This window comes from Aulonocara stuartgranti (assembly GCF_965226115.1).
Source record: "Aulonocara stuartgranti genome assembly, chromosome: 18".
In the NCBI taxonomy this organism is placed as follows: domain Eukaryota; kingdom Metazoa; phylum Chordata; class Actinopteri; order Cichliformes; family Cichlidae; genus Aulonocara; species Aulonocara stuartgranti.
Genome location: NC_138954.1, coordinates 4,087,171 through 4,101,517, shown reverse-complemented (window position 1 = coordinate 4,101,517; position 14,347 = coordinate 4,087,171). Strand labels below are relative to the sequence as shown.

Genomic DNA, 14,347 nt, shown 5'->3' with positions numbered 1-14,347 from the left:
TCTTCTCGCTTCTCAAAAGTAATTCCTGGCATAAAAACAATACACACAGCTATTATATGCTGTGCGTATCGTTTCATTAGGGATTTTCACAGCAGATCATCTGCTTACATCTGATTCATCTTGTGTTACACCAATCCACTGCATGTCCTCCTTCACCACATCTGTGAACGTCCTCTGTTCTCTTCCTCTTTTCCTCCTCCTTTAAAGTTCTAGTCATTAACTTTCCTTTCCCTCTGCCCTAGCCCTCCTCTGCACGTGCCCAAACCATCTCAATGTTGCCTCTCTAACCTTGCCTCCAAAATGCTTGAGCTGAACTGTCCATCAGATGTATGAATCTTGTCCATCTTGGCAACTCTCAATGAAAATCTGAGCACCTTGAGCTCTGCTTTCTCCAGTTTGACCTTCTGTCTTTTAGTTAGTGTCACATTTCCCAAACCATAAATCAAAGCAGGTCTCGCTTCCAATTCAATTCAATTTTATTTATATAGCGCCAAATCACAACATAAGTCGCCTCAAGGCGCTTCCATCTTTTAAACCTTCCCTTTCAACTCTTGCAGCTATCCTTCTGTCACAAATCACCCTAACACTCATCTCCACCCACTCCACCCTGCCTGCACTCTGTATATTTGACACACGATCATGTGACATGACCGTCAAGTAAATTTTAAAATTAGACCGAGATAATCCGAGTAAATACAAAATGCAATTTTAAACGCCCATTTTATTTATTAAGGAAAAAATCTATCCAAACCTACCTGCCCCTGTGTGAAAAAGTAATTATCACTGCCCTCTCTCCTCCATACCTCCACAGTTATGTCATCTGGACCAACTGCTTTTCCACTCATTATCCTTCATAGCTGCTGTAACCTGCCCCTTACCAATCTCCTGCACTTCCTCATGCACTGTCTCTCTGCCATCTGTCCTCCTCTCTTTTTTATTTTCCAGCCATCCATTTAATTTCTTCCGTTCATGCAGGGCCAGGTCACGGGGGCAGCAGCCTAAGCAGACAAGGCCTCCTCCCGGTGAACCTAATAAAAGTACTCCTCTCAGGAGCATTTGAAATGCCCTCATTAGTGCATTTCCAGCTCTATCCTTAATCACCCTAACCTACTGCACTTCCCTTCTAGTTTAATCTCGCTTTAAACTTCAGATCCTGTCAGACACTCTTTTCAACTCTATAACACTATTCACGTTTGCAGAGGAGGGATAGTGAATATACACAGCAGTAACATTAAGATGTTTCATAGAACATAAAGCTCCTGTCCTTCAACAGCTTCACTGGCTTCCTGTAAAAGATCATGTTAATTTTAAAAGTCTCTCCATAATCTCATACGTCCATAACTCTCTGATCTTTTGAACATCACTACTCCTTTCCTGCTCTGTTACTCTGATTATATCATCTGCTCACACTAACTATCACTCTCAAACCACCACAGGCAAAGTGTTTCAGGATATTTGTGACCTGGAAAATCTTCTCTACCGTCTTTTACATGATCCCTGAATGCAGCATCAGTGTTTCACGTTATGTCTCCTGTGAATAAACTCACACAAAGTGATATTACAGACACTAAAATCTCTCTTTACTGATGTTGCTGAAGCTGCAGAAGTTTTACTTAGTTATTATTCTGAAGCTGTATCATCTAACATTGTAGAATTGGTTTCTTCAGCTTCAGCACAGACTGTTTAAAAAACATCAAGACTATTAAGAAGAACAAGCAGCAGCGAAACAGAACCAGCAAATGTGTAAAGAGCACACAATTTAACTTGGTTCAAACATTAAACAGAGAGCCTTAACGAAAACGTTTCATCATGGGCGTAGAGAGCTGTCACATAGAAAAAGTGGGCAAAGGGAGACATCTAGTGGACAAATTCAGACATGACGACTACAAACTAAACTACAGAGGGATAACAAACAGCTGAAAATACTTCCTTAAACTCACAGAATAATTAAGTTAATCCATTTATATGCATGTTTAAGGTGGATAACAATTAAAATGATGCAGCATTTATGCATTTTATGTCTTGCAACAGTAGCAGCGTTTACATGAAGTCAACAGGTGAACACTCTTCTTCCTCCCTTTATCTCTCCTCACATGCTGCTGTACACCAGCCCTTTTTTGTTATACCTTGTAGATGGTTTTCTATTTAATTAAACTGCTGAAATTAACTAGATTTATTTAATGAGTTATTTAATTTAATTTTCTTTTCTGAAATTATTCTTGGTTGATTTTATTATTTAATTTTTGGGAGAAAAAAATCAACTGGCAGTAATTTACTTATGTTTCAAACAATGAATACGTAGAAGGACACTAGGACCCGGGGACCGTTTGGCTGTGAAAGAACAGGGATTGATTTAAAAACGTGTCAGCAGACCTGTGGAGTTCTTCGTTTCCAATCAAGGCAAACATGTCAGTGGGGGGATAAAATTAGCCCTGAGATGTCTGAAGGTGGCACTGTGAAGAAGCTAAGAAGAAGCTGAGGTCGAGGCTGCTCATGTAATTAACATTCCAAAATAGTTGATTTCAAGAAAAATTAACATAGCGTTATTTTTGCATTGCTTTTTACTCCTTATTTGTTCTCACTCCTCCTTCCATCATCCTTGATCCTGCACCCATGATTTTCAGTTTTTGCACTCTGAGTTAATTCAGTCAGGGTTGGTTTATTATTATTTCGATTGGTTTGGTCTTTGGTTTACTACTGTAGTTCCCTGTTTCCCTTGTACAGTGTTTAGTTTGTTGTGAAAATTTTGTGTTATTGGTTCCTTTGTCTTTGTTCTTAGCTCAACTATGTACTTGTACTATTGAGCCTCTCAGTTCTAGAGTCTGTTTCCTTTTCATGAGGTTTTTACTTTGATTTCTATGTATTAAAACCCTTCAGGTGTTGATATATGTTAGCTTCAATTAATGTCTGCATTCCTGATATCAGCTTCAGGTTATTCATAAATAAAAATAAAATAAAAATTCAAAAACCATAATATACAAATAGTTATTTTTGAAATTGGGCCCAAAAGCTAATCACAGATTATAAATACAACCCCGAACATCAGATATAAACCAAATGCATATATATTTACCAACATATACTATAATACTAAGATAAACCAGTAAAATGTCCTCAGATTAATATAATATCCTAACATGCAAATAATACTAAGCTAGACAGTATGTAGGTATGAAAACAATGGTCTGAATCTCATGTAGAGTGCTAGTGCAAGCTTTGAAGGATTGTTAACCACATAGGGTTTCAAACACAATTTAATAACAACTGTTTAAAGACTGTTTGAAAACAGAGAAAGATGTTAATATTTTTATAGTGGTTTGAGACTTGTTCTAAATTTTTAGACCTCTATAGGTCCCACTAAAACTTTGCATTACTCTCCGCTCAGAAGTTCCTTCAGTGTTTCCCCTTGTTTTCCTGTGTAGTTTATTCACATTTACTGTTTATTTCCGAGTTTCAGTTATGGTAGTTCCTTCTTTTGTGTTGTTTTACTTTCCTTTCTGCCTCATTATTTGGATTAAGGTGATCTGTGATGCGTGTGCCTCAGATATTTCTACTTCCTTTGACTCCATTCTCTCTCTGTGTATTCATAGCCTCAGTTTCCCTCCATTTCCTGTTGTGCTGTACAGCTTGTTCTGCCTGATTGGCTGTCTGTGTTTCCTCTTTGTATTCTGAGTAACCTTTAGTGCTTCCAGTTCTCCTTGTGTTTAGTTTATATATTAGTTTATATATTACTCACATTTATGGACTTTTGATTTTAGTAAATGTATCACCCTAAATGAATGTGTCTTTTGGTTTTGTTTGTTAAACTCTGCACCTGGGTTCTCTCACTCCACACACTGTGACATGCTTACTAGAGGTGATTTTGTGTATTCCTTTCCTCCTATTTGTTTTCTATGTTTAGAGCAAAATTTCTAACATCTACCTCTTATCCAGTTCAGTCGTGAGTGGTTGTAGTAGGGGGTGAGGAGGAGCCTGGAGTCTATCCCAGAAGACCCAAAGCAAAAATTAATTAATCCGATCCAGATTGCTTGCAAAAGTTGGGACTTGAGTCCTTGTATTTTGTTATTCTTTGTTTATGTTAAGTTCATCTATTTTGCTTAAGCTCCTAAGTTGCTCAGCCTTTAGTTCTCTGTTCATTAGATCCACTCATGTCTTCTCCCGCTGTGTTTTAGTCTTCCTTGCCCTTCATGTGTTTCAAGTCTGCATGTCTTATGTTGTCAAGTTTGTGTTGTCATGTCTGTCTCATTATGTTTCCTGTTTTATTTTGAAGAGATCTTGTGTTTCTATGGTTACTGTGTTTAATTTTACTCTTCCCCTGTGGTGTCATTATGATTCATTTGTGTCAGCTGTTTCCTCTGGCGTCTCCACTTCCCCCGATCACCTCATGTTTGTATTTAAGTCCTCTGTCTCCCTTTGTTCATTGTTGCGTTGTCTGTGTTCCAGCCCTCATGTCATGTCAGGTTTCAGGACACTGTGCAGGTCATGTTGCTTGTTTGTGTATGAGTTCATAGTTCCTTCATGTTCCTGCACAAAGTCCTGTTCATAGTCTTCACAGTCTCTTTGTCATTGCCTTCCTAGCTTTCATAGTCTCAGTATTCAGCTTGCCCAGTTTAGCTTTGCCTCTGTGCTTTGCCCTTGTTTTGTTGACCTGATTATAAGCTGTAATAAAAGGCTCGCCTATTGTTCAAGTTAGTTTGGTTTCCTCGCCTGTGTCTGCACCTGGGTCCCCACTCACCAACACATGGTCTGCCACTGTAAACCGTGACAGTAAAAGCATTTTGATCATTTTAATGCTCTTCATCTGGATTTAGAGAGCCTATATACATGCAGGGCCCTCATGCAACAAGAAGCAGATGTTATTATTATTATTGTGGCCATAGTTCAGCTGTGGCTTTAAGGTCTGCTGTTGAAAACTGAAAAATACAACTAGCATTTACATGTGCATGCCACTTTGACAGTTGATTCTTTTCATGAGTGGTCAGACACTGTGTTGCTGTGAACTATGAGATGATATTATCTGTTTTCCTTTCATAAAGGTGGATTCACTGTATCCTCTGCTAAATGACGTTATAAAGCAATCAGTGAAGCAGCTTTCTTAATACCTAGAGATGAGCTCTTATTACAGCTCCCACACAGATAGGAACCTTCCTAAATGAAAGTGACTATTCAGCTACACCCCAGAGTTATGCAGATGGCCAGAAGGTCCACAAAATAGTAAATGAGACTTTGATTTTGACATAACAGACCTACAGGCAATGTAAAGCTTAGGTGACTGAAGGCGGTTGTCTGTTTATACTACAGAAAGAAAGAAATTCAGGCTAGAGTCCAATCAGATTTACTTATATAGTACTGAAAACACAGGAGCATCAGTAGGGTTTCTGTAGATACCAACACACAGAAGGGCCTGAGTCACCACACCCTGAGGGGCAATTAAAAGAGCTAAGGATGGACTGTACTGAATCATCAAAGAAAACATAACAGTGTTGTGCCAGAAGCAGTGGGAGAATGAAGGAGTGCCATTACTTCTCATTATAAATGACCGTTAAGATACAGAAAATCTGTTATGTGTAAAAACAAGCAGGAGGAGGGATGAGGTGAATTTGACCAGGTTCTCGCTGGCATTACAGGTTTCAGAAAGAAACCTCATGCATGCGGAACTGTCAGGGATGACATCACAGTCTATTCTTTAAATCAACACTGAACTGGGATCACTGGAGAAGTGTAAATTCTGTATCCAGGTTTCTGCAAAAGACTATGTAATGACTTCGTTCTGGTTGAAATTGTAAGAATGACCAGAGGAGGGCAGCAGTGCGACTTCGATGCGCGTGATTTACCGGAAGACGAAACAGAACGGAAATGACGTGACTTTTATTACTCAACAATATATTTAGTTCGCTGTGTGAGAGTTTATCTGCTGCTGCTGAGGAAATCCTGCCAGCTTAACAAACGAAATATGAGGAGGAGGTCAGCCGTGAGCCCAGACTGCTGCAGAACAACCGGAAACCCGAGATAAAGTCACACAAAGCAGGTTTGTGAAACTGTGACGGTCTCATTGAACTGACACTCTGATCTGAGCGCAGCTTGTATGCTAACAGACTAAAATCAGGGAGCAGCTAATCACACAAGTGCTTCTGTCTTTTTAAAAGGTAAACGTTTAACACTAAACATCCAGAGAGACACAGCAGAAAGTGACTTTACTAAAACATCGCAGTGAAAACCTTCGTGCTTGCGGACTCCATGCGGTGTGTGTGCAGGCCGGTGTACCGCATTCACGGCCAAACAGTGAAACAGAAGCAGCATTCAGGACCCGTTAACAGAAAACCAGAATGTAAACGCAGGTGTTCCGGGTTAGCTGGTTTTTACCTGAACTAGATTGGTTTAGTTATTCCAGTCCGTGTTTCGGATTACATCCGTGGATTCATCAATTTCTGCGAGTATATCACGTGATTTAACTAGATTAAAGACCCCGCGAGGAGAGGGGGGCTCTTATGGTAGTTGGCAGTATGGCTGCAGAGGGATCACCAGTTTATTTCTTGATGACTAAAATCACTAGTTTTCTGAATGAAGTTCTCAATACCTTGAACTCGTTTATACTTTTTACAATAAATTAGAACAGCAGTGTCCGTGTTTATATATTCCCCTTGATGTTTGATTATTTAAGATGATCATTTGTTTTTCGCAGTAATCATCGATTATTTTAAGACAATCACCACTAAAACATCTCCATGATGGCATCTTAAGTGGCTGACATTCAGTTATTATTTTGTAATTCTCTCTTTAAAGGGTACAGTTACATTTAAAGAAACACTGATCCGCTCAGAGCTGTAAACTGACTGCAGCACACGTTTCACACTGAACAGCTTGCTGGAAACAGATTATTCCAATGTGGTTCATTAATTAACATGATTTTTGGTCTGTTTCTATCATGAGACCTTCTGTGACTGCTGGACGCTGTGTAAACACAAGCGTCCAGCAGTCTAAGCTAGTGAAAAACACAGTTGCTAATTATATACAAAATAAAGTGATGTTTTGTTTTATTGAGCAGGAAGCCGCCTGTGTTAAACTGAGCAGGAGACCATCTGAATTAAGGAGTTGGCTAATTAGGCCCAGTCTTTTATCAACCAAGCTTTTGAACAGGATGTATTAAGTAAACTCGAGACTCCGTTGGGCTGCTTAGTGGTATCAGAAAGAGAATGTTAGCTTGTGGTCACAGAAACAGGTTTGAGTCTTGTCAGAGTTTTCATTATTTGATCTTTTTATTTTAACTTACAAATATTTTATTTTAAAGTTGGTTTCTTCAATGTAGAAGTCTGAGCACTCTTCACTGCACTGCACCGCATACGCTCCTTTACAAAACAACATGGTGCATGCGGTGCAGTGCAGCAGCCAAATGCATGGCACAGCATAGAAGAGCCACATTGACAAGACAAGACTTGGGTGTACATCAGCATCTAAAGGTCAAAGGTCACTCTTTCGAGGATTCCATTGTTGCCATCCTTGAACAGAGGGGGTGGCTTACGACATCAACCGTCTGCACCTACAATACAGTTTTAAGATCACTTCAGGCACCTCAGGGCCCACTCACATCTTGCATCAGTTGATCTCAAAAGGCCATAATGGGGTGAGGGCAGATCTTACAATGGTTTTAAATGAAAATTCTGCTGATAATGACCTACGCCCTTTTTCACATAATCAATAGTGGGTCAAGTTCCTAAGGGACACCTCCCACTAGAGTTGAAATACCCGGGTTTCTTCACCATTAGGTTTTAGAACTAGAGAAGCTTGTCGGATAAAAGAAATGTAAACAAGTCTGGTCACTGTGAGGTAACGTTTAATGGTGTTAAATGTCACCTCTTTTAATTTGTTGGTCAGTAAGAACTTTCTGGGTAAAATAATTTTTTTTTTTTTTTTGTTTCTGATTATTCTGTTGATGCTTTGTTGCTGATTAAAGACACAGTCGTGGGAGAGCCGGGATCAAAGGGTGGTGTGATGTAGTTTCCATCTGTGCTGCAAATACTAAATGTCTCACTGCACAATCTGGACTTGCATCGCAAACATTTGCATATTATTTTGGTATCACATGTTTGGTAAAAGGACAAATTCTGAATATGAAAGCAGGCAACCATCTGAATTAAAGAGTTGGCTAATTAGGCCTAGTCCTTTATCGAACAAGCTTTTGATTAAAAAAAAAAAGAAGTGTCATTGTTGATTTAAATGTAATTTTTATGGTTGAAAGTTTGTTTGGATGTAAGTAACCAGTGTAATAGTATCTGTTTGTGAAAAAGCAAAAGCTTCTGGGGGACTTTTGATATTCTGAAGTTGTTCCTTAATAGAAACAGTCAGTCTGCCCCAGGGCAGCTGTGGCTACAACTGTAGCTGCCTCCACCAGTGTGTGAATGTGAGAGTGACTGAATAGTGGAATTGTAAAGCGCTATATAAATGCAATCCATTATTATTATTATTATTATTAAATTTGCTGGAATGTATTTGCTCAGATCTGTTTTCCTGTCATCACATTAGTAACTTTTTCTTGTGTCACTTTGTTCATCAAGACATCCCACAGCAACATGAAGTCTAAGGACAAAGAAGTTTGTGATGATCAGCAGGTCTGTAACCAGGAGAGGAGCTCCAGTGTGGACCAGGAGAATCCTGATCTTCCACCGATTAAAGAGGAACAGGAGGAACTCTGCATCGCTCAGGCAGGAGAGCAGCTTGTAGTGAAACAGGAGGCCGATGGCATCATTTTCTGGACCGGGGAAGAGCGCCTCAGGCTGCTGGATGTCATCTGGAGTCCTGAAAGAAATTTATTACACAGATCAGGTGTGCAGCTGTGCTGTAGAGATCTCTCTCTCTCACACACACACACACACACACACACACACACACACACACACACACACACACACACACACACACACACACACACACACACACAGACACAGGAACTGTCATGGTGAAACACCACAAACCTGAAGAAAGCACCAACAAACTGTAAAGAGTGCAGATGAAAATTAGCCTGTATAGCTAAATTTGGCATATTCATTAATATGCACTCTCTTTTAAATAAAATGAATATAAACATGATAAGTATATGACCAAAACAAGTGAAAGTGATGCTTCAACAAATCCAAGTAAACAAACTGGGATGTCAGTCATTTGCAAGTATGACTGCTTGCGAAAAGAGCTCACAAAGGCACCAGGAGACAAAAATAAAATGCTACAGAATACTACCTCAGTAAAAACATAAATTTTTCAACATCTCCTCTAAATGTCGGCATATTTGTGGAAATGAGCTTGTTCCAGTGGGTTTCTAGGCTCAGCCCAGAAGGACCTCTGTAATTTGAGACGGACTCTGAGTGAACTTACTTTTCTTCAAAGGATCCAGCTGAGGTGGTACAAAAAAAATCAGTTAAAGTGGCAGCTGTAGTATTAGAAAAGACATTGGCAATGATCCTACGCAAGCAGCTGTTGTCTACTCATATGGAAAAGGTCATTAAACAATTTGGAGTCCATCATTCTACAATGAGAAAGATTAGTCACAAGTGGAAAACATTCAAGGTAGCTGCCATTCTTTCCAGTTATTGATAGCCTAGCAAATACATCTCAATGGTCAATGAAATTGCAAGAAATTCAAGAGATGCATCCCAGACTGTAAAGGCCTTAGTTGGCATGTTAAAGTTCATGACAGTACAATTAGTAAAAGACTAAAAAAAATTGGGGTTGTTTGGAAGAGTTGCCAGGAGAAAAGCTAATCTCGCCCCCAAAAAGAACATGGCAGCATGGCTTAGGTTTGCAGTGTTCAATCTGAATAAACCACAAGATGTCTAGAGCAATGTCCTTTGGACAGAATAGGGGAAAGAAGTGGAGGGGTTTGCTATAATACACAGCACCATATTTTACAAAAGCCCTCATACCACTTCTTTTGCACAGTAGTGGATGGGTGATGATTTGGGCTTGTTTTCCAGCTACAGGACCATAACAAAGTATTGTACAGGGTGGGCCATTTATGTGGATACACCGTAATAACATGGGAATGGTTGGTGATATTAAAGTCCTGTTTGTGGCACATTAGTATATGTGAGGGGGCAAACTCCTCACGATGGGTGGTGGCCATTTAGAAGTCGGCCATCTTGGATACAACTTTTGTTTTTTCAATAGGAAGAGGGCCATGTGACACATCAAACTTATTGGTAATGTCACAAGAAAAACAATGGCCCACCCTGTAGAGTCAAATTTGAAACGGTCTTTCTAATTAATAAAATTTGGAGGAGAATGAATCATATAACAGGACAATGATCCCAATCACACCACCAAATCTACAACAGAATGGCTGAAAAGAAAACGGTCACAGTGTTGCAATGGCCCAGACCCAATGTTATTAAAATGTTGTGGTAGGACCTTGAGGGAGCGCATACAAGCAAAGCCTGTAAGTCTCAGTGAACTGAAGTACTGCTGTAAAGACGAGTGGGCCAATGATATGAAAGACTGAGGCCTTTATAGAGAATCCTGATTTAGATCTTTAATATGGCATTTTACTTTTCCCATTAACTGTGCTCCTAGTACTGCGATTACTGTTTCGTCTTTGAATTTATCTAGCCAAGACACTCTGGCCCCAGAGTATTTATACACTTGAAAACTAGACTAGATAATGTAGGTATGCTAATGTCGCTATACAGTGTCAAACTAAGTTAAAACATTCAGATTAGCCATAACTACTATGACATTTTCTTTACATGCTTATCAAATTTGAGATGTGAGTCTAAAATTGTCAGCGGACAAAGTGTTTAGTGTCTGAAACCAGCAAAGATCAACTAGTTTTCCTTGTGAAAAGGGGGCAATGAAAGGCTGCTGAGTAATTTTTAATGAACATTTAATTAATTCTGCATTTTATCCTGTTGTAGAAAACTTTATGAAACAAATATTTTGTAAAGCTTCTGTTTTGGAATAATTGTAAAATTTTGAATGTTCTGCAATCTGCAAAAACACACATCTTTAACCTCCAGTCCAGAAAATGCCAAAGAAGCTATAGAGGTGGTCACACGTAAAGATGATCAGTTAATAAAGTTTACTTTTTATTATCTGAGACTGTATCTGCTTAATTTAAGACCTGCTAACAACATTTTATTTTAATTTAATATGTAATTCTGGGTTTTTTTGTACCATGACTGCAACTGCTCCGAATCCAGACATCCAGAACCAAAGATGTGTTTTCATATTTGTCCCTTCAGACCTCCCACAACAACACGACTGTAAGGAAGAAGAGGGTCTGCATGACCATCAGGTGTGTAACCAGGAGAGGTATTCCAGCCTGGGCCAGGAGCACCCAGAGCCGCAACACATTAAAGAGGAACCGGAGGAATTGTGCATCAGTCAGGAGGGAGAGCAGTTTGCACTGAAGCAGGAGAGTGATACCTTTATGGTGACTCAGACTTATGAGCAGTGTAGGCCAGAACCAAAGCGTGAGCAGTTTCTCTCTCATAACTTACCTGAACCACAGAGGCGAGATGTGGAAGAAGGCAGGCATGTGGATTTGGGATCAACTAGAAGAGCAGAGCCGATAAAGAGGAAACCTCGCGGTGAGGGAGCAGATGAGTCTCCCGGCTCAGAGGGCCAGTATACAACAAACACATTCAAAAAGTGTTTAAAATGTGAAACTTGTGGAAAAGTCTTTCATTTTAAATCTGGACTAAATGAACACCAGAGAGTTCACACAGGTGAGAAGCCTTATTGTTGTAGTGTCTGTGGAAACAAATTTAGTTTCTCATCTGCATTCAAAGTTCACATGAGAATTCACACTGGTGAGAAACCGTATTCTTGCAGTACTTGTGGGAAACGTTTTAGAGATTTAAAATCATTCAAAACTCACACTAGAATTCACACAGGTGAAAAGCCATATTCTTGTAGCATCTGTGGAAAAACATTCAGGGACTTATCAGGATTCCGAAAACACACACGAATTCACACAGGTGAGAAGCCATATGTTTGCACCATATGTGAGAGAAGCTTCAGTCAAATGATACACTTGAAAACTCACATGAAAATTCACACAGGTGAGAAGCCATTATCGTCTGGCCCCCGTGGCAAAAGATATAGATACTCATTTGGATTGAAAGCACAGATGAGAATTCACACGGGCGAGAAGTCACATTTTTGTAGCACATGTGGGAAAACATTCAAGCAGAAAACGCAGTTAAAAAGACACATGAGAAATCATACTGGTTGAAAATGTCATCCTTTAGATTTTTAGCACTGTGTTCATAGCACAGCCTGCACCGGTGAGACGCCAAATCAGTGCAACACCTGTGAGGAAAAAATGATCTCATATATTCTAATACTGGCTTACTCTTTTAGGAATTGTAGGGAAAGCCTTTTGTTTGTTTGTTTTTAAATCTAGAAATGATATTTTTAGCCTGTAGAGATAATACACAAAAATTAATTGTAGAATTATGTCCTTAAAGTTGATTCACTAAATAGCTTTGTTGTTTTAAAAAGAAAAAAAGCTTAAACAAATGTTCATTTTTGTTTAGTTTTGTTTTTCATAGTAAAGATTTGATTCTTTGAGGGTTTTTTCCAGTTTTTCTTCTGTATTGTATCATTTTTATTTATTTATTTTTTTAAATGGCTAACCTGTATTTCATTACAAATGGCTTGACGGCAGGAGGTGTGTATAATGTCTCTGGGCTGGTAAATAAATATGTACGCTTATGGAAGTTGTAGTGCAGTATTGACAAGCAACATGATTTGTAACATGGCACCTGATTGTCAAATGAAATTTCGGTCCTTCACATGGTTTGACAAAAACATGACTCTTAAAGTTAATATGAGTTTATTAAAAATCCAGACATTCTAAGCAAAGCATGGTGCGGTTGGTGAATGGACTCGATCATTTACTCCAGCTGAGGATGGAGGGCAACTAAGAAACGTCAGACGGCTTACAACAACATAGGAGTCCATCTGTTATAATGTGTATATCTACGCTTATGCGCAGTAAGTAAATTATGCGTACTTATTGATGCTGTAAACTAAAAAGCTGCCCGGCTAAGCAACAGATCAAGGAAAAGCTCCACTAGCAAGAGACGGACGAGACTTTCAGGTCACTGAATGTGTTGTGGTGTTTATTGTGTTCTTAGCGATGTGCTTAGTATGTTATTTATCTTTAAAGTTTAAAGATTTCATGAAACACTTCTGGTGACGAGACATTTGCGTAGTGTAGCTGCAGGTTTACAGTTAAACTGCATGAAAGTGTAATGGTAAAAGATGTTTAATATGTTTATATGGTTTGTCATTGCTTTTGGTCTTCAAATAAGCACTTTTGTCATATTTAGCCTGATGATTAGCATATGATATGACCAGTTGTCTTATATTAAATAACTTTCCTCTGCAGTGCTTTAAAGTTTCATCCACTGAAATAATCAAGTGGTGATAAAATTAACTTTTTACGACAACGAGGACTTAAATGTTTCTTTCACTGAGATTAACTGTTTGTAAAGGATTTTCGTTTGTATGCAAATATACACATTCTGTATTTTTCATATGAAAGAAACTATACTGTGGTGGGGCTTGCTAATTTCTTGTTTTTGATTTATGTATGTTATGTTTTGTTTTACTTCATATGTTTATATGTTTCATATGTTGTTTGTTTAATTTAAGACAAAAAAAATTTAAATGAATGAGAGGTAAAACTTGAGGGGGTAGGGACAAATAAGTAAATACTTCAGCCTACTCCTTTTCAAACAAATAATGGAATGATATTTTGTAATGATTGTGAAGGCACATGTTTGAAATGTTTGAAATAAAAATGAACTGAACTGAACTGAAATTGTCTTTAATATTTTGTTAATTTGGGGGGGGGTTGTGCTTTAGTCTTGGAGTTTTGTTATTGTTTAAAACATTTTTGTTATTTTTATGCTTTTGTTTTATTGCAATCATTACTTGAGTTTCTTTTTCTTCTTTGTGTTCCAGCTAATTTTTTTTAAAAATATAGTTCTTTTTTTGTTTTTGTTCCCCCCCCCCCCCCCCCAGCCTTCCGCTATGGGTTTCTATCAAGTTTCAGTGTGTTTCATTTTGAAAGCTGGTTGCTGACCTAATTAAATGTTAGGTTTTTGTTACTCCTGCCTGTTTTTTGAGTCCTGCATTTGGGTTGGTTTTCCTACAAAACATTTTTAATGTTTTAAGGTTGGATATTATATTTTATCAATGGTACTTTGAAGGAGAAACAGGCTCATTCTCAGCTCTGTATTTATATTCTTGATGTTTACTAGAGGCCATGATTCTCTGCTATTTTACACTAGGCCTTAATGCAACGCCTGCATTAATAATCAAATGCGAGCCGTTTCAAGTCCTCTCA

The 14,347-nt window shown here is 38.6% G+C and overlaps 1 protein-coding gene across 1 annotated transcript; it reads left to right on the top strand.

Annotated features, from left to right (window-relative positions):
* Positions 1-5,855: 5,855 nt before the first annotated feature.
* On the top strand, positions 5,856-14,108 carry LOC309693106 (uncharacterized protein). The gene is made up of 3 exons (XM_082512078.1): positions 5,856-6,028; positions 8,553-8,820; positions 11,229-14,108. Exons 2-3 carry the CDS (start codon positions 8,568-8,570, stop codon positions 12,221-12,223), a joined length of 1,248 nt encoding a protein of 415 aa, XP_082368204.1. The 5' UTR covers positions 5,856-6,028; positions 8,553-8,567; the 3' UTR covers positions 12,224-14,108.
* The last annotated feature ends 239 nt before the right edge of the window (positions 14,109-14,347 follow it).